The 25,183-nt window shown below is 37.2% G+C and overlaps 1 protein-coding gene across 1 annotated transcript in view; it reads right to left on the bottom strand.

The window, feature by feature from the left end:
- Positions 1-7,558: 7,558 nt before the first annotated feature.
- POGLUT1 (protein O-glucosyltransferase 1) overlaps positions 7,559-25,183 on the bottom strand; it is a 51,969-nt gene continuing 34,344 nt past the window's right edge. The window contains exons 8-12 of the mRNA XM_043991707.1: positions 23,605-23,704; positions 15,898-15,956; positions 15,254-15,421; positions 10,534-10,590; positions 7,559-9,408 (exon numbers count right to left, since the gene is read on the bottom strand). Of these exons, the coding sequence (XP_043847642.1) occupies positions 9,252-9,408; positions 10,534-10,590; positions 15,254-15,421; positions 15,898-15,956; positions 23,605-23,704 (541 nt within the window). The 3' untranslated portion in view covers positions 7,559-9,251. The remainder of the gene's footprint in view (positions 9,409-10,533; positions 10,591-15,253; positions 15,422-15,897; positions 15,957-23,604; positions 23,705-25,183) is intronic.

The following is a 25,183-nucleotide window of genomic DNA, read 5'->3' as shown; positions in this document are numbered from 1 at the left end:
CATGTTATATATTGGTCATGGCAAAAACTTAGAGAAATTCATCTTACATTCAATCAATATATCTAAAGCAAACTATGTGTTTTTAAATATGTAATATTTTTTATTTTTCCAAATGAGTATTATTCTATTGTCAAGTTCTATAAAGTATCCCTTTAATAATTTGATTGGCAATGACATTAAGATTAATTTTGGTAATATTGTCATTTTTATTATATTGGTACAGCCTATCCATGAGTACTGAATATTCCTCCAGCTATTTAAATTGTTTTTATTTCTTTTAAGGAGCACTTTGTAATTGAATCTTGTGTTTAGGTAGGTTGATCTACAGATATTTTATTTATCTTGTAGTTATTTGAAATAGGAGTTCCCTTTTGCTTATTGTGTTTTATTGTTATATAGGAATGCTATTGATTTTTTTTTTCTGGGCAATGGGGGTTAAGTGACTTGCCCAGGGTCACACAGCTAGTAAGTCAAGTGTCTGAGGCCGGATTTGAACTCAGGTACTCCTGAATCCAAGGCCGGTGCTTTATCCACTGCGCCACCTAGCCGTCCCAATGCTATTGATTTTTGAGGATTTATTTTGTACTTTGTAACTTATAACTTTACTGAATCTTTTAATGTCTCAATTTGTATCTTTGCTGATTCCCTAGGATTTTCCAAGTATACCATCATATCATCAGCAAATAAGGATAGTTTTATCTTTTTTTTTAAACTTATCTTTATGCCTTTAATTTCTTCCTCTTTTCTTATCACCGTTGCTAGCATTTCCAAACCTATATCAAATAATGGTAGGAAGAATGAGTATCCTTGCTTCACTTCTGTATTTGCTGGAAAAAGTTCAAATGTTATCCCCATTGCGTACGATGCTTGCTTTTGGTTTTAGATAGCATTTAAAAAGGATTCTTCTATGCTAATACTTTGTAGGGGTTTTAATAAAAAGAGTGGTATGCTTCATCAAAGACTTTTTTTCCTGTATCTGTTGAAATGATTATGTGGTTTTCAGTGTTTAGGTTTTTAACACGATCAGTTATCTTGATGGTTTTCCTAATGTTAAACCACCCTCATATAGCTGGTATAAATCTCACTTAGTCATAATGAATGATTTCTTGGATAAATCACTACAGTCTGTTTGAAAGGATTTTATTTAGAATTTTGAATCAATGTTCATTAATTTTATTGGCCTATAACTATCCTTTCATCTTTTGTTTTTCCCTTATTTAGATATTAGGACTATATTTGTCCCATAAACGGGTTCTGGTAGGGTGCTTCAAATTTTGGGGGGGGGGGGTGAGGCAGTTGGGGTTAAGTGACTTGCCTAGGGTCACACAGCTAGTAAGTGTTAAGTGTCTGAGGTCGGATTTGAACTCAGATCCTCCTGACTCCAGGGCCAGTGCTCTATCCACTGCGCCACCTAGCTGCCCCCAGGTGCTTAAAAAAAAAAAAATATATATATATATATATATATATATATTTTTTTTTTTTGCGGGCCAATGGGGGTTAAGTGACTTGCCCAGGGTCACATAGCTAGTAAGTGTCGAGTGTCTGAGGCCGGATTTGAACTCAGGTCCTCCTGAATCCAGGGCCGGTGCTTTATCCACTGCACCACCTAGCCGCCCCCTTGGGTGCTTCAATTTTTAAGAATAATTTGTAAGGGCAGCTAGGTGGCTCAGTGGATAAAGCATTGACCTTGGATTCAGGAGGACCTGAGTTCAAATCCAGCCTCAGACACTTGACACTAGCTGTGTGACCCTGGGCAAGTCACTTAACCTTCATTGCCAAAAAAACCAAAACAAAAAAACCAACCAAACAAAAAAAGAATAATTTGTGAAGTATGTGTACTAAATGATATTTAAAAGTTTGATAGAGTTCTGTAAATCCATCGGGACTAGGTGGGTTTTTTTCTCTTTCTTTCTCAGTTCCTTTACGTCTATTTCTATTTCGTTTTCTGAGATTGGAGTTATTTAAAATTTTTATTTTATCTTCTGATAATTTGGGTACTTTATATTTTTGAAGCTATTCTATTTCTTTTGTGTCTTCAGTTTTATTAGCATATAACTGGGCATAATGATTTTATCATTCTTTTTATTTATTCTGGTTTTGTTGCGATTTTACCTTGCATGTTTCCCATTTTATTGATTTGATTTTCTGCTCTCTTCTTTTTAATCTGCTTAACTAAAAGTTTATCAATTTGTCTTTTCAAAGAACCACCTTTTAATTTTAAAAATTCTTTCAATGGCTTGTTTTCAATTTATCAATTTCTTTTCTAATTTTTAATATCTCTTCTTTTATGCTTATTTAGGTTTATTTGCTTTTAATTTTTTTAAATGAATATACAATATTAATCATTTCTTTTTCTATTTTGTTAATGTTATGTTTGTCAGAGTATGAGGACTTGACTTGAGTACTAACAGGTGAATTTCAAAAAATGTGTTGCATTGTTTTATCATTATCATTTTCTTTTACATAATTTTTATTTGTTTCTATCATTTATTCTTTGATTCACTTATTTAGTCTCATTTTTAATTAATAAAGTATTTTATTTTTTTTCCATTACATGTAAAGATAGTTCTCAACCTTTGTTTATATAAGCTTTACAATTTCAGATTTTTCTCCCTCCCTCCCCTCCCTCCCCCCTCCCCTAGACAGCAGGTAATCTGTAATCTGATATAGGTTTTATATATATATATATATACACACACACACACACACACACACACACACATAATAACATTAATCCTATTTCTGAATTAGTCATGTTATAAGAGAAAAAAATCAGAGCTATGATGGAAAACCTCAAAACAGAAAAAAACAACAGCATCAAAAATAAAAGAAATAGTATGGTTCATTCAGCATCTATACTCCGCAGTTCTTTTTATTTTTTCCCTGGATTTGGAGATCCTTCCCTGGAACTCTTCTGTACCATTGCATTGGTGAGAAGAAAATAGTCCATCACAGTAGATCAACACTCAATGTTGATGTTACTGTGTACAATGTTCTTCTGGTTCTGCTCATCTCACTCATCATCAGCCCACGCAAGACCCTCCAGGTTTCTCTGAACTCCTCCTGCTCATCGTTTCTTATAGCACAATAGTATTCCATTGTATTCATATACAACTTGTCCAGCCATTCCCCAATTGATAGGCACCCCCTCAACTTCCAATTCTTTGCCACCACGTAAAGAGCAGCTATAAATATTTTTGTACATGTGGGTCCCTTTCCCCCTTCCATGATCTCTTTGGGGAAAAGACCCAAAAGTGGTATTGCTGGGTCAAAGGGTATGCACAGCTTTATCGCCCTTTGGGCATAATTCCAAATTGCTCTCCAGAATGGTTGGATCAGTTCATAGCTCCACCAACAATGCATTAGTGTTCCAATTTTCCCACAGCCTCTCCAACATTTATTATTTTCCTTTTTTGTCATTTTAGCCAATCTGATAGGTGTCAGGTGGTACTTCAGAGTTGTTTTTATTTGCATCTCTCTAATCATTAGAGATTTAGAGCATTTTTTCATGTGGCAATAGATAGCTTTGGTTTCTTCATCAGAAAACTGCCTGTTCATATCCTTTGTAGTATCTCATTTTTAAGTTTCCATTTGGGTCTGTATCTTGTTTGTGGTCCTTGAACTAATTACTATTTTTATTGCATTATCATCTATACAAGATGTATTGACTATTTTTGCCTTTAATATTTATTTGCAATATTTCTGTACCCTACTTTGTGATCAATTTTTGTAAAAGTGCCATTTGGTATGTATTTTCTTTTGCTCTCCCATTTAGAAGATTTCATAAATCTTTTAACTCTACCTTCTGCAGGAATTTGTTTCAGTTCCATATTTTTCCTTTTGCTTATCTTTCTGTTACTTATCCAAAACTGAGAAAGGGATATTGGAGTTTTTGTGACTATTGTGTTATTGTCTGTGTCTTCTTGTAGCTCAGATAGTGTTTACTGTATGAATTTGAGTGCTATGGCATTTGGAGTATATAAGCTTATTACTGATATTGGTTTGCTGTCTAGGGTTCTTTTCAGTATAGTGTAGTTTCCGTGTTTATCCTCTTATTTTTTGAATGTTTTTGCTTTGTCAGATAGTATGATTGCAACTCCTGCTTTTTTTGGTTCATTTGACACATAGTAAATTTTTTTCCATTCCCGTAGTTTTATTTTGATTATACTTTTGGTTTTTTAATGTTTCTTGTAAGCAATAAACTGTAGGGGGGTTGTTTTCTTATTCAATATATCACTTGTTTCATTTTATGGATTATTCTCATGTGAGTTCACATTATGAGAATTGTGTCTTAGATTTTATGTCTTTCGTATTGGGTTTTATCATTTTTCCTTCTGCTGTAAACACAGTATTATGTTTCTTCAGCTATTTTAGCTTAATTTTTTAATGGCCCTGTTCCTACTGGCTATCTTCTCAAGCCCCTGATCCCCCTCTCACTTGTAACCCCTTTACCTTTAGAGTTTTGCTTTAGAGTTCTTTTTTTTCTTCCTGATTTTTTTCTAATTATTCTCCACTTTTTCTCCTGTTAGTCAAGTAGATTTTCATCTTTAACTGGTCTTGTTCATTATTTTTTTGGTTTGTTTTTTTTTTATTTAATTCATTTTCTGCACCTCTTTGTAGAATTTCTTTTACTCTTTTATTTTTTTTCTTGTTTAGTGAGGCAGTTGGGGTTAAGTGACTTGCCCAGGGTCACACAGCTAGTAAGTGTTAAGTGTCTGAGGTCAAATTTGAACTCAGGTACTCCTGACTCCAGGGCCGGTGCTCTATCTACTGCGCCATCTAGCTGCCCCTTCTTTTACTCTTAAATATCCATTCTCTGACTACCCTACACCCTCGTTCTCAGCCTAACAGTCTCTATAATTATCCATTTACTGTCTATTCTCTGTATTCTTCATGTAATCTAAACTTCCAAATTACCTATTTTTAGCTTTTCCCTGTCGGCAAGTTCTTCATTGCCCTATGGAACTTGCCCAGTGGATTCTCCTTTTCCATTGTGCCTCACTCCCAGCACAGTGCTAATTCTTGTAGGCATCAGAGAGGACGTGGCCCATGATAGCCCCCCAGATTATGCAGCCCACCACTGATCTCTACCCTCCCCCTGATTACTTGTTTTCCCTCATTTATCTGTCCTAATCCACCAGGTGCCAGTTGCCTACAGGAGTTCCAACTTCCTCCCTTCCCAAGGCAAGACAAGTGGTCTTTTAAAGCACCAAATACCCCCCAAAATATCCAGCACAAGATCCCCATTTTCCTTCACAGAACTCACCCATAGGAGCATTCATCAGTGAAACCCTCTCCCACCACAAAACCACGGTGTCTTCCCTCCCCCCCCCTTTCCAATCCTTTCTTCTCCTCCTCACCCATTCCCCTGTAGGCTCTTCTCTTCCTGAGAGACCACAAGAGTCATCTCAAAATTAGCCCATGATTTGATGAAGGCATAGCACTCATTCCCCTCTTTCTTCTTGATCACCTCCCTCCCTCTGATGTATCCTTCCATTTTTAATGTAGTCCCACAAAAAATCATTGATTCACCTATAGGCACTGTTACCAAATTCTGTCCATAACACCCCAGGACCACCTCTCTACTTTAACCTCCACTGGATTTCCATCTTCACCTTTGTTGCCTTGTTTATGCTTAGGAAGAATTATTGGGCTCACTACCGTCACTTAATTGCTGTTGCTGTTCCTGTCACTGGCTACTGAATTTATTCATTCCTCCTGCATTTCTGTTCTTTGTAATGTTCAAGAAGTAAATAACCTCTTCAGTTCTGGTTTTCTTTCTAAGAATGTTTCAAATTCTTCTTTACTATTGCACATCCATCTTTTTTCATTTATCAAATGAAAATTTTCAGGGTGGGTCCCCCTGAATTGCATCTTGCTCCATTGTTCTTTGGTACACATTGTTTCATTCCCTCTTGCCTTTTATGGTTATTGCAGAATAGTCTTGGGGGGGTTTTTTTGTTTGTTTTTGCAGGGCAATGGGGGTTAAGTGACTTGCCCAGGGTCACACAGCTAGTAAGTGTCAAGTGTCTGAGGCCGGATTTGAACTCAGGTACTCCTGAATCCAGGGCCGGTGCTTTAACCACTGTGCCATCTAGCTGCCCCTCGATTCCCTTTTAAAAGTAGAGTAGAGGGGGCAGCTAGGTGGCGCAGTGGATTAAAGGGCCGGCCCTGTATTCAGGAGGACATGAGTTCAAATGTGGCCTTAGACACTTGACACTTATTAGCTGTGTGACCCTGGGCAAGTCACTTAACCCTCATTGCCCTGCGCGCCTCCCCTCCCCCCCCAAAAAAAGTAATTTTCTTCACTTTTCACCTCAGTACCAAATACAGGCACATAATGCTGGCTACAACACACAGTGGTCAGGTAAAACTACAATTAAGTCTCGGAAACCCAGCTTTTCCTTTCTGAATTGGACACACTAAAAGCCACCTTCTACATATGTTTTGAAATGTTCTTTTAAATTCAGATTTAAATAGGTATGCTTCATTTGTACACAAATTGTGCTATCAGAGAGGGTAATAAAATTCTATAAAGAGCTTTGTTTTAATTATATTTTATTTTTTTCATAGAAGAATAATCTCTCTATCCTAGCCGCGCCCTACACTGAAAAAAAAATCCCTTTTGACAAATGTGTGCAGTTAATAAAAATAAATTCCCACATTTGCAATGTTAAAAAAATATGCAACATTCTTCACCATGAGTATAAAACCTCTCCATTAGGAGGTGGGAAACATGCTTCATCATCGGTCCTGTGAAAAACTTCTGCATTAAACTTTCCAAGAAAGATTGGTGTGCTAGAGTGGAATAAAGTCACTGATTTATAGTGACTGAATTTCACTTTGTTGTTATTATCAAACCAGCCACCAAAGGGGAAAGGGAAAAAAGTTGGAGGTAATGAAGCGGACAGTGAATGGGATTAAGTATTAAACTGCTGGAACTCATTACTGATTCTCCTTTCTTTCAGGAAAACAGTGGGTGATCAGCTATTATATCTAATGATTATCATCCAAAGGTTGAAACATATTAAAACACCAAGATGAGTGCTATAGAAAAGGCGGGGGAAACCTATTCCTTCCCCAGTTCCAACCAAAAACTTAGTTCCTGGTCTTTTCCACATAAAAGAATCACATTCTCAAAATAGAAACTGACTTAAAATTGGGGACTGTTCAACTTAAGTCCCAGTGATGATTAAATCTGAAGATTTGTTCAAGCATATCATCTGTTTTACAAGAACAGTGGCACCTCACTCGGGTGGATTCTACTGAGTCCATTCTGCCAGATCACATAGTAATTGATAATACCCTATATATGATTATAGAATACAGTTTAAAACATACAGCTTCCTCTCATCTTTGCAGAGGCAGGAAAATAGGAACGTGATTATTACATATACTGTGAAACATGGCATGGCTGATGTGTTGCTTGGTTTGGCTGAGCAGATTTTTATTTCTCTTTTTCTTTTAAGGATAACTAGCTATATGAAGGAGGTGGGGAGAGACATAAATGGAAATGAAGATGCAAAAACAAAAGAAAAAATAAGATTTTAAGAGAAAATAAAATGTCCCAGAATGAGTCTTTATTGACAGTACTTCTTCAGCAGTTTGTCCCTAGAGAAAAAAGGTCCAGAGACTTAGAGCTGTACAATAAAAACCTGATTGTTCTAAATGTTGATATGAAGCATCCTCAGAGAAAATGTCTTACCATATGTTGTCCCTGGGTATTCCTTTTTCACTAAAGGGAGTGGAGGAGGGTGTTGTGAATAATATGTTCCAAGACACCACACTATCCGGGTTTAACCCTAATTTTTCTCCCTCATACTTTGCTATATTGTGAAGGGGTACTTAAGAGATCTCGCTATTATCTGAAAGTCTAGGGGGAAAAACTGGGGAGTCCAACATGACTTTGTATTGAAATAAATTCTTTGCTATATAGAAGTGAGTTACAGGAATGAATCCCAGAGTAGGAGGTGCTACAAATCTCAGCTAGTGACATTTACTGAAGTGGATTATTGGTGTCATCCTCAAAATATACACTCATGATAACCTTTACTGGTGTCGATTCCAGTAAATAGGAAAGATTTGTTTGTTTTGCATACACAGCTCCTGCTACCCTGTTTAAAAAGGTACAGATGCAGGTAGCTTCTTGAAATTATTTTGAAGGAACAAATTTTTTTCTTTTCTTGCTACAGCCTTTTGCCTCTATGGTTATCTTCTATCTACCCTGTATGTATCTCGTATGTATGTATGTACCTATTTATATATGTGTCATAAACTGCTTTAAAGCAGGGATTTTTTTTTAATCTCTCCAGTGCTTAGCACAGTAGCTGGCAAATAGTAAGTGCTTAACAAATGCACATTAAATGATTGAATAAACTCAATAAATGAGCCATAAGAAGAATAGGAATGGTATTACAAATCCAACTGTAATAATTAAGAGCTGCTTCCATTCTACACAAAAATATAAAATCTTCATCAAGTACAGAAAAGTTTACATTTTTTTTAAAAAGTAAAAAAAAAAAAAAGCATCACATATCTTTCTGTTCCTATGCACCTTTCAGTAAATGATCCCCAAGTATTTTATAAACATCTGCTAAACTTAGCTAGTAGGATCAATGCAGGGAAACAGAATTCCAGAGACAGAACCTATTGTATTTCCAAATGACTACTTGTTTGCTCTACATAATGTGCCCAGTAGGTCCAAAAAGACATTTTGCATTTCACAGTGATCACAAATGGAACAACTAGCATGATTCTTTTATAAATAAGTAAAATGAGGCATAGGGTATATAGAGCTTATCTAAGACACAGACATAAAAACTCACACAGTCTGATTTTTAGTCCCTATTTAAGCTAGAGTAAAAAAAAAAAAAGGCTGCTTATATGATCGTAGACTAGAGCTAGAAGAGACATTCAGAGAGAGCTAATCTAACTCCTTCCTTTTATAAATGAGAAAAACAAGGCCTAGGAAACTTCAACAGAGCCAGAATTAAAACCCAGGTCCTCTGACTACAAATCTGGTTTCCAAGTCTGTGCTCTATTATCATGTGACTCTGAGAGTCTGGATCTTTCTAGAGTCTCTTATTGCAGAAAGATAAGGAAAACCAGTTATTTGGTTAGTATTACATAGAGTCTATGACATACAAGTTACCACAGGCAAGTATAATCTCATTCAAGTGAATGAGATACTCTGCATCTTCCTTTGAAGATATCCAAATGATGTCGCTCTACCACAAGGATAAAAGCAGTTCTTAAAGTTCTGTTTTCAAAGGTTTGGGGAAAATTTTACTATAGTCTTTCTTTTTCTTCACTCTGTAGGACAAGGCTTTGGAATATTCAGTCAACAAAATCTTCCAGTAACAGGAAATGTCATCCATCTGCAAGTGGTTGATAATAAACTGTCGCCCCCTGTGGGTAAAAGTGATAGTGATGACAATCATTAATAGAAATTGTGTAAACTAGACATACAGATTTGTAAAGAGATTTTTAAAAAAATGTTTTCTAAAAATCTGTTCCTCAGAAAAGCTAAAGCCTGGCAGATTCCAAGCTATGCCAGCAAAGAACAGGTTGCTAAGGACAGGACCAATGTATTTGTATTGTTTTTGTATGATGGCCTTAATCTTCATTCTAAGATATGCAGAGAAAGAGTTCTTCACATTGTCTTAGAGCGACCTTAACAATGGTAACATTATTTTTTACAACTTTCATTCTGCCGCTGAACTACTCAATAGTTTGTTTTTGTTTTTTTTTTTTAATAAACATAAGACTCTTCATTCTACCTCCAAAACCACAGGCTAGCTAGCTCCCTTGAATGAAAGTGCATCCTTTTATGACATGCCCATAACAATATTAGGAACTATTTATCAAAAAAATTTTTAAATGTTTTTTTTTTTTTTGTGAGGCAATTGGGGTTAAGTGACTTGCCCAGGGTCACACAGCTAGTAAGTGTTAAGTGTCTGAGGCCGGATTTGAACTCAGGTCCTCCTGACTCCAGGGCCGGTGCTCTTTCCACTGCGCCACCTAGCTGCCCCCCAAAATTTTTAAAATGTTAAAAATTTAATTTAAAATTTTTTTTAAAGAACTATTTATCTAGAGCAGGGATTCTTAACCTGATCTGTGGGAAGATTTCAGAGGGTTCATGAACTTGTGTTAAAAAAAATTACATCTTCATTTTCGCTAACCTTTCGTTAAAACTTAGCTTTTACTTCCATTATAAATGTAGGCAACACACCTTATTTCATAGGCTTCACCAGACTGTCAAAGGGACACATGACACAAAAAAGATTAAGCACCCTTGATACAAAGCATACTAGACATAACAGGGAAATAATAAGCAAAGCAAGTTAAGAAGCATTTATTAAGCACTTACCATATGTTCCAAGCACTGCTAAGTGCTGGGAACACTAATACAAGGAAAAAGAAGGATGCTCCCTAACCTCAAGAAGCATACATTCTAATTGGGGAAGATAACAGAGAAAGGAGCTGAAAAGCAGGAAGACGGTAAGAAATAGAAAGAAAGGAAACAAAACTTACCTCTCAGCAATCTCTTGGGCTAGATCATCATTTTCCTTCACAAACTGTAGAAGTTCCCTAAAATGAAAAGAACTGTATAAGACTATACCAAACTCAAATGACACAAAATTACTCTCACTGAGGACATGGATATCACAGATAACTGAAAGTCACAAACAGCTTTAGACTTGTGAGATGTCAGGTACTCTCTTTAAAGCAGAGAGATAGGAAAACATTTATCAAAGGCCATGAACAAATTAAAAGCCACTTAATTTAGGGTAGCCACCCAACCCCCCCAACTATAAAATGTTCAATTCACCTATATTGAAATAAAAGTCTAGGACATTTCAAAACTCAGTGCTCAATAAACACAACAATTAAGGCAAAGAAAAGGAAAAACAAAGTGGGGTAAAGCTAAGATATTGAACAGAGAAGATTGAAACACTGAAGGGAGAGATAAGAAGAGAAACAAGGAAGGATAGTTGAAGGAGCCAATAGGTTTAAGGTAAACTCTTCTTTTATAGCCTTCAGTTGGGCTGTGGGTATCATGGTAATTTATCACCTACTATCTGAAATTCTGATTAGCCTCAGGTCACTTAGAATCTTCCTTTATATAATAGGAAATCATTAGTCTTTCTTTTTATTTTTCAAAACTTACTTTTGCTTGCTTCTTGGGGAAGGGTGAAGGGAGAGAGGGAGAAAAATTTGGAACTAGAAATCTTATAAAAACAAATGTTGAAAATGATCTCTACATGTAACTAGAAAATAATAAAATACTTTTATGATTAAAAAAAAATCCTCACTTTTGAAAAGCTTTATTTTTTTCATGGAATTCTAAAGGTATTACCTGCATATAAAGGAATGACTTAAAGGTTTTTAGAAATTTTCTTTGGGCATTTCAAGGCATCAGTTTGCTAGCAACATCTTAAATTTCCTTTAACAATTTAAGAGATATCAGATTGATGGATGTTTGCTCTCTAAGAAATTAAGGCTGGCAGAGGAGGCGGAGCCAAGACTGTGAAGGAAAGAGCGACTTGCCTGAGCTCTCCCTAAAACCTCTCCAAATAACTTTCAATAATGCTATAAGGCAATTCCTAGAGCAGTAGAACCCACAAAAGGGCAGGGCGAAATAATTTTCCAGCCAAAGACAACTTAGGTCAGCAGGAAAGGTCTATCATACCTGTATGAGAGTAGAGCATAATCTAGTGTAGGCACAGACCCTGCCACAGCAAATAAGAAGCATGCTTTGGAAACCACTTAATCAGCAGCAGCAACAGCAACTGCTTCTGGAACTCTCAGCCCACAGGGTAAAGGCATCAAACAATTGGTCAGAAGGAGATTACAGAGGTCTCTTTGCTAGCACTGAGGCAGGATTCTGTTGCTTTGCCCATACTCAGATCCAGGCTGCAGTTCTGGGTGACAATACTAGGGCAAGGAGTAGCACTAGCACACCAGAGCTTGTAGCTGCAGTGGAGCAGAGACCCTCCTCATAGTTCAAGGGCAGAAAAGAATATTTGTGGTCCCTCACAGTCCAGAGCACAGGCCAGGAGAGTATTAAACACACTTCTCCTTAGATCATACCACCTTGGAAGAAGCATCTTTGAACACCGCTGCATAAACCCCCTGAAGCTTGGAACTGTGCACCCTCTACCCTGGAGGCAGAGCTCTACTTTAACAAAGAGTTAGAAGTCAAGAAATAGGCTGGGGGAAATGAGAAAACAACAAAAAAATTTCTGACCATAGAAAGTTACAATGGGGACAAGGAAAATCAAAACACACACTCAGAAGGAGATAACAAAGTCAAAGCTGAGTGAGCCACAGGAGGCTTACGCTTTCTCTAGGTAGTGTAAGATTTCTGAACTCTGGTGCCATGTGCGCTCTCTATTTATGGTGCTGGGGGTTTTCAGACTTGTGTTAAATGTGATCAACTAACATTTAACATAATTTAATAATAAATGCTTGCTGCCAAAACTGCTTCAATAGCCTCTAATTTATAAGCAGCAATATATTAGAAACCTCAGCTAAGTTCCCCAATAACTTAGAAAAGAGGCTTCCCCCAACATTTCAAACAACACAGTTTGGCTGACCACAAAGGACATTTTGGACCCTGAAATCTTCTGATTCTCTCTCCAAGCAATCAGGATGAAATGATGTATAGTGAAGTGAGCAAAACCAAGAGAACATTGTGCACAGAGACAGCAATACTGTTTGATGAAGAACTGAATGACTTGATTATTCCCAAGAATACAACGATCCAAGACAATCCCAAAGGACTATTGATGAAACATACTATCCACCTCCAAAGAAAGAACTGATATCGATGGAACACTTCCTTTCATTTTTTTCTTTTAATCAAGTTTTCTTGTACAAAATGACAAATACAGTAATGTTTTACATAAAAAAAAAATAGTAGAACTGACTAAATGGAAAAGGAGGTATAAAAGCTCACTGAAAAAAATAAGTCCTTAACTATTAGAATTGAGCAGATGCGGGGCAGCTAGGTGGTGCTGTGGATAGGGCACCGGCCCTGGAGTCAGGAGGACCTGAGTTCAAATCCAGCCTCAGAAACTTAACACTTACTAGCTGTGTGACCCTGGGAAAGTCACTTAACCCCAACTGCCTCAACACACACACACACACACACACACACACAAAGAATTGAGCAAATGGAAGCTAATGACTTTATGAGAAATCAAGAAACAATAAAACAAAACCAAAAGAATGAAAAAATAGAAGACAATTGTGAAATATCACATTGGAAAAAGAATGGACCTGGAAAATAGATCCAAGGAGAGACAATTTAAAAATTATTAGACTACATGAAAGCCTTGATCAACAAAAGAGCCTAGACATCATCTTTCAAGGACTTATCAAGGAAAACTGCTCTAATATTCTAGAACCAGAGGGTAAAGAGAAATTGAAAGAATCCACCAATCACCTCTTGAAAGAAATCTCAAAATGAAAACTGAATTGCAGAGCTCCCAAGTCAAGGAGAAAATATTGCAAGCAGCCAGAAAGAAAAATTCAAGTATTGTGGAGCCACAGTCAGACAAACACAAGATTTAGCAGCTTCTACATTAAAGGATCATAGGGCTTAGAATGTGATATTCCACAGGGCAAAAGAACTGGGATTACAACCAAGAATCACCTACAACCAAAAATTAACACCAAGAATCAATCCTTCAGGGGGAAAAAATGGGCAGTCAATAAAAGAGAGGACCTGAGCTGAAAAGAAAATTTGACTATCAAATACAAGACTCAAGAGAAGCACAAAAAGGTAAATAAGAAAAGGAAATCAGGGGGCAGCTAGATGACACAGTGGATAAAGCACCAGCCCTGAATTCAGAAGGACCTGAGTTCAAATCCAGCCTCAGACACTTGGCACTAGCTATGTAACCCTGGGCAAGTCACTTAACCCTCACTGCCCCACCCCCCACCCCCATAAAAAGGAAATCATAAGGGATTTAATAAGGTTAAAGTGCTTACATTCCTATGTGGGAAGATGATACTAATATCTCATAAAGACTTTCTCATTATTAGAGCAGTTAGATGGAGTATATTTAGACACAGGTGTGAGATGAATATGAAAAGATATCTAAAAAAAATTAAGGGGTGAGAGAGGAATGCACTGGGATAAAGGGAAAGAGAGAGGTGGAATGGGGTAAAGTATCTCACATTAAAGAAGAAAAAGCTTTAACAGGGAGGGGAAGATGGGGGAGGTAATTAACCTTACTCTCATCAGAATTGATTCAGAGAGGGAATAATATACACACTCAATTGGTTATAGAAATCTATCTTACCCTGCAGGAAATTAGTAGGGGAAGGGGACTAGAAAAAAAAGGGGGGGGTTAGGGAGGGGGTCAGGGGGAGGGTGGCTGTGTGTGATAGAAGGGAAGGTAGATTTGGAGAAGGGCTAATGAGAAGCAAAACAGTTTTGGGGAGGGACAGGGTGAAAGGAGAGAGAACAGAATAATTGGGGGAGGTAAAGGATAGGATGGAGGGAAATACAAGTTAGCCATAGTTAACTGTGAAATTAGGGATGGCCTATTTCAAAATGCTTGAATGAATCTCTACTAGACTAAAATGTGGTCTTAGAAACAAGTTCTTTGAGAACACAGATTGTTTCTTTTTTTTTTTTTTTTAGTGAGGCAATTGGGGTTAAGTGACTTGCCCAGGGTCATACAGCTAGTAAGTATAAGTGTCTGAGGCCGGATTTGAACTCAGGTATTCCTGACTCCAGGGCTGGTGCTCTATCCACTGCGCCACCTAGCTGCCCCAGATTGTTTCTTATTTATCCTTGAATCTTCTTTAACATCTACTACAGTGTACTTAATATACATAGTAGGTGCCTAGTGACCAATGAACAACTGAACAAATCATCCAGCATTCTTTCTGTGGTCTCTGCCTTTTTTTCCACATCAAATCCAGTTTGGGGTCCAACTGGTATGGTAGTGAAATAATACATCTGTGACTTAAAACAGCAAAAATAAAAACTCCCATTAAAAAGTACCCTTCAGAAATAAAAGGGAGAGGGGGTGGCTAGGTGGCGAAGTGGATAAAGCACCAGCCCTGGATGCAAGAGTACCTGAGTTCAAATCTGGCCTCAGACACTTGACACTTACTAGCTGTGTGACCCTGAGCAAGTCACTTAACCTCCACTGTCCCGCTAAAAAAAAAAAAAAGAAATAAAAGGGAGAGAGAAAATCATTAGCAGCAAACTGACATAAGAGCAGCCCCATACCTGACATTGGAGAGGTCTGTATTGACTGGGATGTAGTGAACCCATGGCCTCAGCTGTGCATAGAAGAATTCTTGCCATTCCTCACCTACATGGAAGACTAGTGAGCCACACAGGAAGAGGTGTTTGAAACGGAAACTTGCAGCTACACCCCGAAAATTAAACAGGTATCTGAAAAGGAGAAAATTGGCGTTAAATACTCCTAGCCACAAATGACAACTTTTTTCTAATTTCTATATCACTTCTTTTCTCCCAGTGATCATGTCTTTCCTCTTTTTCTTCTCTTCCCTCTTTCTCCTCTAAATTCTGCAGCAGTCTCCCTTATTTCCTCTAGGCAACTTCCAACTCTGGCCACAAACATAAGCTTTTCTCTTGTTCCCTATATGATCAGGTCCCAATTTTAAAAACAGCCTGAGCAAATGTTTGCTTGAATTGTGGTCCAAAGGAGTCTTAGAACAGTTACCAATAAAGATCTCCTCCAATTTTAAATATCTATAAGGAAGATTTATTCCTATAGTGAATATTATGATTTTGCTCCTAAATCCCAGTTAGGTCTTGAGTACTAGAGCTGACTCACTAAGAGTTAATGCATAAATCAGTATTGGGAGAAAAGAGAGATAAATGGATATGCCTAACTGAAGCCTTACTTGTACTTGCAGTGATCCACAAGTGGAACTTCCTTAGCAGGTGGTTTTCCAAGAGTATCCTTTAAATTAGAAGAAAATTTTTAAAAATTAACTTCATGTAATTAATTTTTTAATAATGTCTGTTGAAAAGTTATGGATTGGCAGTTCGTGAATAACTGAGCAATAATTTAAGGACATCAAAAAATGAATAGAAAATGGATGAAATTATATAGCAGTAGATATAATCCAATGAAGGAAATAAATTTAATTACAAAATCACTGCCATAAAGGTGATTCTCTGCCCAGAGTCTAAATAAGAAAGTCTAAAAGTAGAAATTTTCCAATGATTGTTTGCAGGATTGTTCAGGGGGAGAGACTGCCCTGATTCTGGATAACTAGTATCAGTTCTTTATGTCCCTATAATGGAGGCTAATTCATTACTTCCCTAGTTACCTTAATTTAATGAAAATAACCCTTATTATTAATAGTTTAAAAATAGAATGTAGGAGGCAGCTAGGTGGTGTAGTGGATAGAGCACCAGCCCTGGAGTCGAGGGGACCTGAGTTCAAATCTAGCCTCAGACACTTAACACTTACTAGCTGTATGACCCTAGGCAAGTCACTTAACCCCAATTGCCTCACCAAAAAAAAAAAAGTAACTATATATAGTGTTTTAAGATTTGCAAAGTTCCTTTTTCATGACAACTCTGAGAGGTAGGAAGGTAGGTAGGTATGGCAGATACCATTATCACCACCAAGTTCAGAGAGATTATTTACCTTCAATAGTAAGGAACTGGGAGGGAAATCAAAACGCAGTCTTTCTGATTGATTATATCAGGTATTCTTAACCTGGAGTCCACCGATACATTTTGGGGGGCGGGGGGGGGGTCTGTGAGTTTGGATTAGGGAAAAATTACATCTGTAATTCACCATAATTTGTTTTCTTAGTAATCCTATGTAAACATGATACTGCGAAGGGGTCCATAGGCTGCACTGGACTGCTAAAGAGGCCAGTAACACAAAAAGGGTAAGAATCACTGGACTAGACCCAGTGCTATTTCTATTAAATAAACTGCCTTTGCTTACCCCACAACCATATGAATCTTTATAATTTGGTCTCTGGAGTGAATTTACTCACCCAGAGGAAAGGACTCACACAGATGGTTGGTACTGATTGTCTTACCAGGCATTTCTTTTATCACAAATTAGTAAGTTGAAATTCTGAGGTGTCTTTTTTTTTTAATCAGTTTTAGGAATCAGATTATTCTTAAAGGTCTGATCACCTCTCAGTGTATGTGGGGGGGGCGGGGGGGAGGCACTTAAACCTTGGAAATTTTTTGAAACTTCAAGTAAAAATAGTTCATTAAACAACTTTCATAAACAATCCAAATATGAACGTACATTTTCATTCTCTCTCTCTCTGTCCTTTCCTTTTCCCCCTCTTTCTCCCTCCCCTCCTCTCAAACTCAATACATTTTATTGGTGCTTTACATCTTTACATCAAAATTTTTTCTGAAAAAGGAAAAAAAACCAAAACCCTTCTAGCTTCTCCAAACTGAACTAATCCTTGTAACAGGGAAAAACAATTAAGTAACAACAACTTGATAAAGGGATTGCCTCTGATGAAATATACAGTATTTTTCCCTTATAGTTTCTTCCGTCTCTGCCATTAGGAGAAACATTTATTTCATAATTTGTTCTTCAGGACTACCACTGGTTTCTCAGTTACCCAGAATTTATATTCCTTTTAGAGATTATTTTATTTACATTGTTGTAGTCATCAAGCATTTTTATCGTTCTTTTTTCAGTTCATTTAAAGCTCCCTCTGTTTCTGAATCCTTCATATTCATACTTTCTTATGGTGCAATAATACTCTATCACATTCACATACCTTAGTTTTTCTTCTGCCATTCAATAGATACCCATTTTATTTCTGGTTCTTTGTTACCAAAATTCAGCTTCTGTAAGATTTTGGCATATATTGGAGCTTTGTTCCTGTCTTTCACCTCTTTGGGGTATATACTCAACAGCAAAATCTCAGGGTTAAAGAATATGGACATTTTAGTCACTTTTTTTTAGCATAATTCCAAGTTGACATCCATAAAGGTTTGACCAATTTCCAGCCCTACAGTGTATTAATATACCTTTCTCCCCATGGTATTGACCATTCTTGATTTTTGCCATCTTTGCCAATCTGAAGGGTTTGACACCATAGGATCATAGATTTAAAGTGGGAAAGGATCTCAGAAATCACCAAGTCCAACTGCTTCATTTTACGGATACGAAAATTGAGTCTTAGGGATGTTTATAACCTTAAAGTTGTTTTAATTTGCATTTCTTATTAGTAGTGATTTAAACAATGTTTTTAAATGGTCATGTAAAGTTTCTAATTATTCTGAAAACTAGTTCATACTACTGAGAATGGCCCTTAAGGTCTTAAGTATTTATGTCAATTCTATATCTATTGATTGGATATCAGTTTTATTAGGTATCTGATGCAAATATTTCTGCCACTCCTAGGTTCTCTTTTTACTCTTTCTGTTGGTTTTATTCATGCAAAAGCTTTTTAATTTCACTCTTCTTTTTTTTTTTTTTTTTTGGTGGGGCAATGAGGGTTAAGTGACTTGCCCAGGGTCACACAGCTAGTAAGTGGCAAGTGTCTGAGGCTGGGTTTGAACTCAGATCCTCCTGAATCCAGGGCTGGTGCTCTATCCACTGCGCTACCTAGCTGCCACAAAAGCTTTTTAATTTCATGGAATTAGAACTGTCTAGTTTGGCTAAGAATTTCAGGAGAAAAGTACCTACTCTCATTCTTTTTGGGGGGGGGGGCAGTGGGGGTTAAGTGACTTGCCCACGGTCACACAGCTAGTAAGTGTCAAGTGTCTGAGGCCGGATTTGAACTCAAGTACTCCTGAATCCAGGGACGGTGCTTTATCCACTCTCTCTTATTTTTTAATGATGTGACCTTTTATATTCATATTATATTGGAGTGGAAGCTTGACATAGTTATTGTGCTGACCTTGGGGTCTGGTAGACCGAAGTTAAAATACCACCTCAGGTATTTACTAGCTGTGTAGCCCTGGACAATTCATTTAAATTCTCTCAGCTTTAGTTTTTTCACCTGTCAAATGATAATAACAGCATCTACTTCATAGGATTATTGTATAGATCAATGAGAATGTGTGTGTGTGTGTATGTGTGTGTGTGTGTGTGTGTGTGTGTGTGTGTGTGTGTGTGTGTGTATTGCTTTGCAAACTTTAAAGAGCTCTATACCTATTCAATTACTCAGGTTGTAACATCCACTGGAAGCTTATTGTGATGATCTAAACCTAAGTTCTATCAAACTGCCCCCTCACGGGAGCTTTCCTTAGAATAATAAACAGTATCTACCTAAAGCCATCAGCAAGTATTATATGCAATGGAGATAAATTAGAGGCCTTCTCAATAAGATCAGGGGTGAAACAGGGATGTCCATTATCACCCCTGTTATTTAATATTGTTCTAGAAATGTTAGCTTTAGCAATCAGAGAAGAGAAAGGAATTAAAGGAATTAGAATAGGCAAGGAGGAAACAAAACTATCACTCTTTGCAGATGATATGATGGTATACTTAAGGAATCCTCGAGAATCAAGTCAAAAATTACTTGAAACAATTAACAACTTTAGCAAAGTAGCAGGATATAAAATAAATCCACATAAATCATCAGCATTTCTATACATGACCAACAAAGTCCAGCAGCAAGAGATAGAAAGAGAAATTCCATTGAAAGTAACGGTAGATAATATAAAATACTTGGGAGTCTACTTGCCAAGATAAACCCAGGAACTCTATGAACACAACTACCAAACACTCTTCACACAAATCAAATCAGATCTAAATAATTGGAAAGATATCAATTGCTCATGGATAGGCAGAGCTAACATAGTAAAAATGACAATACTGCCTAAATTAATTTACTTATTCAGTGCCATACCAATAAGACTACCTAAAAATTATTTTATACAGCTAGAAAAAATAATAACAAAATTCATCTGGAAAAACAAAAAATCAAGAATATCCAGGGAAATAATGAAAAAAAATTCACAGGAAGGTGGGTTAGCGGTACCAAACCTGGAGCTTTACTATAAAGCGGCAGTCATCAAAACTATCTGGTACTGGCTAAAAAATAGAGTGGTAGATCAATGGAATAGGCTAGGCTCAGGAAATGCAGTAGTAAATGACACCAGTAATGTAGTGTTTGATAAACCCAAAGACTCCAGCTTCTGGGATAGGAACTCAGTATTTGACAAAAACTGCTGGGAAAACCGGAAGATAGTATGGCAGAAATTAGGCATAGATCAACATCTTACACCTTATACTAAAATAAAGTCAAAATGGATACATGATTTAGACATAAGAGGTGATACCATAGGTAAATTAGGAGAGAAAGGAATAGTGTACCTATCAGATCTTTGGAAAGGAAAACAGTTTTTGACCAAACAAGAGATAGAGTATATTATAAAATGCAAAATGGATGATTTTGATTATATTAAATTAAAAAATTTTTGTACAAACAGAAGCAATGCATCCAAAATTGGAAGGGAGGCAGAAAGCTGGGAAACAATTTTTGAGGCCAGTGCTTCTGATAAAGGCCTCATCTCTAAAATATATAGGGAATTAAATCAAATTTATAAGAATCCAAGTCATTCCCCAATTGAGAAATGGTCAAAGGATATGAACAGGCAGTTTTCTGATGAAGAAACCAAAGCTATCTATTCCCATATGAAAAAATGCTCTAAATCTCTAATGATTAGAGAGATGCAAATTAAAACAACTCTGAGGTACCACCTGACACCTATCAGATTGGCTAAAATGACAAAAAAGGAAGATAATAAATGTTGGAGAGGCTGTGGGAAAATTGGAACACTAATGCATTGTTGGTGGAGCTGTGAGCTGATCCAACCATTCTGGAGAGCAATTTGGAATTATGCCCAAAGGGCGATAAAGCTGTGCATACCCTTTGACCCAGCAATCCCACTTTTAGGTCTTTTGCCCAAAGAAATCATGGAAGGGGGAAAGGGACCCACATGTACAAAAATATTTATAGCTGCTCTTTACGTGGTAGCAAGGAACTGGAAGTTGAAGGGGTGCCCATCAATTGAGGAATGGCTGGACAAGTTGTGGTATATGAATACAATGGAATACTATTGTGCTGTAAGAAATGATGAGCAGGAAGAGTTCAGAGAAACCTGGAGGGTCTTACGTGAGCTGATGATGAGTGAGATGAGCAGAACCAGAAGAACATTGTACACAGTATCATCAACATTGAGTGTTGACCTACTGTGATGGACTATATTCTTCTCACCAATGCAATGGTACAGAAGAGTTCCAGGGAACTCATGATAGAAGAGGATCTCCAAATTCAAGAAAAAAAAAGAAAGAAAGAACTGTGGAGTATAGATGCTGATTGAACCATATTATTTCTTTTGTTTTGGGTGCTGTTTTTTTTTTCTCTATTTTGAGGTTTTGCATCACTGCTCTGATTCTTTCTCTTGTAACAGGATTAATGCAGAAATAGGATTAATGTTATTATGTGTATATATATATATGTGTGTGTATATATCTATATCTATATCTATATGTATAGAGATATATAGATATAACCTATATCAGATTACCTGCTGTCTAGGGGAGGGGGGAGGGAGGGAGAAAAATCTGAAATTGTAAAGCATGTATAAACAAAAGTCGAGAACTATCTTTACATGTAACGGAAAAAATAAAATACCTCATACATTTAAAAATATATATATAAAATTATGAAAATTTAAAAAAAAAGAATAATAAATATTTTCATATCAAGTCTAAAAAAAAAAAACTGCCCCCTCACTCCAGATTTCCTAGCAGTTCTTGTCTGAAAAGGGAGTCCCTTTTCTATAATTTATGTCCCCATCTTTATCAAATATTGAGCTACTATTTATTTTCATATAATTCTGTTTCTTGCTTATATAATCTGTACCATTGATCTACTTTTCTGTTTTATAACCACTACTAAACAGTTTTGATAAGCACACCTTTACAATACAATTTGAACTTTTTAATATTATGTTCCCTTATATTTGTATTTTTTCTCATTATTTCCCTTGAGATTCTAGACCTTTTATTCCTTCAAATGAGAGTGACATAGAAATGAAAATAATTTTAATTATAGTGCCTCCTTGTTAGGAGGTGACCTGCATGCTTTATCATTGGTACTCTGCAATCTTGGTTGGTCATTGCATTGACCATAGTTCCTAAGTCTTTCAAATTTGTTGTTTTTTTTATAACAGTGTTGTTATTGTACTCTTCTGATTGTGCTCTCTCCACTTTACATTGGTTCATACAAGCCTTTTCAGGTTTCAAAAGATTCCATTTACCTGTCACATTTTAGCCAGTGTTTCTCTGAGGAATTAGAAGCTCTCCTGGCAGACGGTATCAATATCATTTAGACAAATGAAGGTATTATTAAAAAAAAAACTTAACTGCTAATCTGAAAAACTTATAACTGTGTTAGCATCTGAAAAATTATAACTGGCCCATAAGTCCCTTCGTGGTCACCATGCAATGTAAAAAATATTATTACTGGGTCTTAATCTGTGAACTCCTGGCTGGCTGGCTAATCTACAGGCTATCTGACTACTTTTAATTTAATATGGGAAGAGCCACTTGGGAGGCTCTTCCTCCTCCTCCAGTACCTCTCCCAGCCTGATAAGGAAAAGATTAAAAAACTTCTTTTCAATTAAAGCAAAAGGGTTTATTTATGAGAATAAACTTAAAGATAAGTATAAAGCAAGAAATACGACCTGTGAACTTGGGTACCCAGACTCTCCACTTTCTCTTTTAACTTTCTCTCCTGCCACCTTTGGCTTCTCTCCTGAGGGTATGATGGCCACTGCCTCCGATGCAGCCATGCCAGTTCGCCTTCAGTCCTCTGCAACTTTCTCAGTCCTCTCCCTTTCACTCTTTTTCTCTTTCACTCCAGCTCCCCTGCGCTTCTTCTCCCACCGACCTCTCAACATCTCTACCTTCTTGCTAGTTCTCCTCCCTCCTAGCATCTCTCACTGTCTCTATAGCTCTCCTGTAGTGTCCCCCTCTTCTAACTTCTCTCTCTGTAGCGACCTCTGATTCACCATAGTGACTCCTTTCACTACCTCTGCTCCTGAATACAAACCCTTCTTTCTCACCAGACCCTTGGGCTGGGCCGTGCCCATGTGCATGCCAAGCTAATTCACTATCTGCCCCAGGGCCACAGTGGCTTGAGGGAGCTGTGGGTACCATGCCCAGGGCTCAAGGGGGCAGTGCCCCACGCTGCGAACCCAGTGCATCATGCCTGGGGTTTATCCCGCAGGACGGAGGGAGCTGGGGCTTTTCTGAGGCTTTTCATGCTCATCCTCGCTGAGCAGGGGATGGGCGCAAGAGGCTTATGTGTCTGGGGAGAGCAATTGTGCTGGGGGAAGGGTATAGCCCATTTGGGGTGCCCCAGGCCAATTTCAGCCGCTCACAGTATGTGCAAGGTACACCTTTTCATTCCATGATAAAAGCTACCAGGAATAATGCTGACTTAACTTGTAGTGTTCATTGAAAAATGATCTCAGTATTGGCAATTACTAGTATATTAAATGATCTTCATCTTCACCCCACCACCCAAAGAAAATCTAGCTTGTAATTCCATACAGAGAATAACGTCCACTGTGCTAAATCTGTCAATAATTACTTTCTCAGATTTCCAGGCTTGATTCTTAGTGTACTCTGCATCGACGAGGCCTGGGTTTTCCCGAGATAGAAGAATTAGAGGATCTCGCTCTGGACTTGTCCTATAAAAGAAAAAGATCATATAAAGTCCTTTGAAATTCTCCATAATGACTGCTAGAGAGTACTAAAAAAATTATATGACATTTATATGACATTTAAAAATGACTTAATACATTAATGCAGATAATAGCATCTATTTCATAGGGTTATTGGGAGGATCAAATAATATATGTAAAGTGCTTTGCAAACCTTAAAGAGTTATACATGTTAAGCTATTATTATTAATAAGATAATCACTCATTATCTTATTTGAGTCTCATACATCCCTGCAAGGAAGGTACCACAAACATGATTATACCCATTTTATAGATGAGGAAACAGGTAAATTTAAATTAGCTTTATTTCTTAAAAAACTTAAATGGCTTTCTATTTGTGATCTTTTATGTTTTACAAAGGGGAAAAAAAGCTTAATATTCCTGTTATATTAGCTCTTAAAAATCAAGGTACTAAACGAGCTTCTTTTTTCTCCTTGTTTCCTGAACATGAGGATGAAAAGTGATGTTATTATGACTGAACTCCCAAAAAAAGCTACATGGTTGTTTCATCCATTGAGGTATGAAATTCTTATTTGACAGAAGTAATCAATCAATTGATAAGAGCTTATTAAGTCCCTACTGTTATCAGGTAATGTGCTGGGCAATGAGGAGATACGCAAAGAATGAAATATTCATTTCTCAGAATTAGTTTTTTGTGCAGCTTCTGCCACTAACTGAATGACAAGTTAACCAGTCAGGCAAAACACATTCATCTTTGAGCCTCACTTTGTCTCATCTGGAAAGTAATAAAGTCATATTAGATTATGCCTCAGGTTCCCTTCAGCTCTGACATTCAATGGTTTCCAAATGAAAATCTGTATCGTACCTTTGCTACATGTGACTGAATCTCAGAGTAGGAAATACCCAATACACTCATATCTGAATCAGTTCTATGACATCTCTGACAAGTGTTTGTCCAAATTCAGCTTGACGACCTTCAGTCATAGAAAATCCCACATTTCCCAAGGCAGCCCACTGCACTTTTGGATAGCTCTAATTATAAATAAGTTCGCTAGTTCTGCCATCAGGGGCAAAAAAGATCAAGTCTAATCTACTACCGAATAACTTCTCATTTTTAGATGAACTATCTTTAACCAAAGTTCATACAGCATGATCTCTAAAATTCCTAACTGTAACGATTGGAATGACGCCACCTGCTGGAGACTTACTGTAGAAGAGTTCCGCCCATGAAGCGAAGGTCTTTGAGGGCAAGACCAGGAGTCTTTCTTTGGCGTCAGGAAGTGACATTGGCTAATGGGAGGAGGAAGGAAGAGACTGGCGCTCGCTCTCACACTCTTTCCTTTGGACTCTGGTGGAGAGCAGAGCTAGAAATGTGCTCTCCCTTTAATAGATAGGAATCTAGGCCTTTCTCTCTCTTTACCAAATTCTTATTCTCCTTAATAAATGCTTAAAAGTCTAACTCTTGCTAAAGCTTATAATTTATTG

The sequence above is a fragment of the Dromiciops gliroides genome, chromosome 3 (assembly GCF_019393635.1).
Source record: "Dromiciops gliroides isolate mDroGli1 chromosome 3, mDroGli1.pri, whole genome shotgun sequence".
NCBI lineage: Eukaryota > Metazoa > Chordata > Mammalia > Microbiotheria > Microbiotheriidae > Dromiciops > Dromiciops gliroides.
Note: the sequence above shows the minus strand (reverse complement) of the source record. Positions and strands in the feature narration are given on the sequence as shown.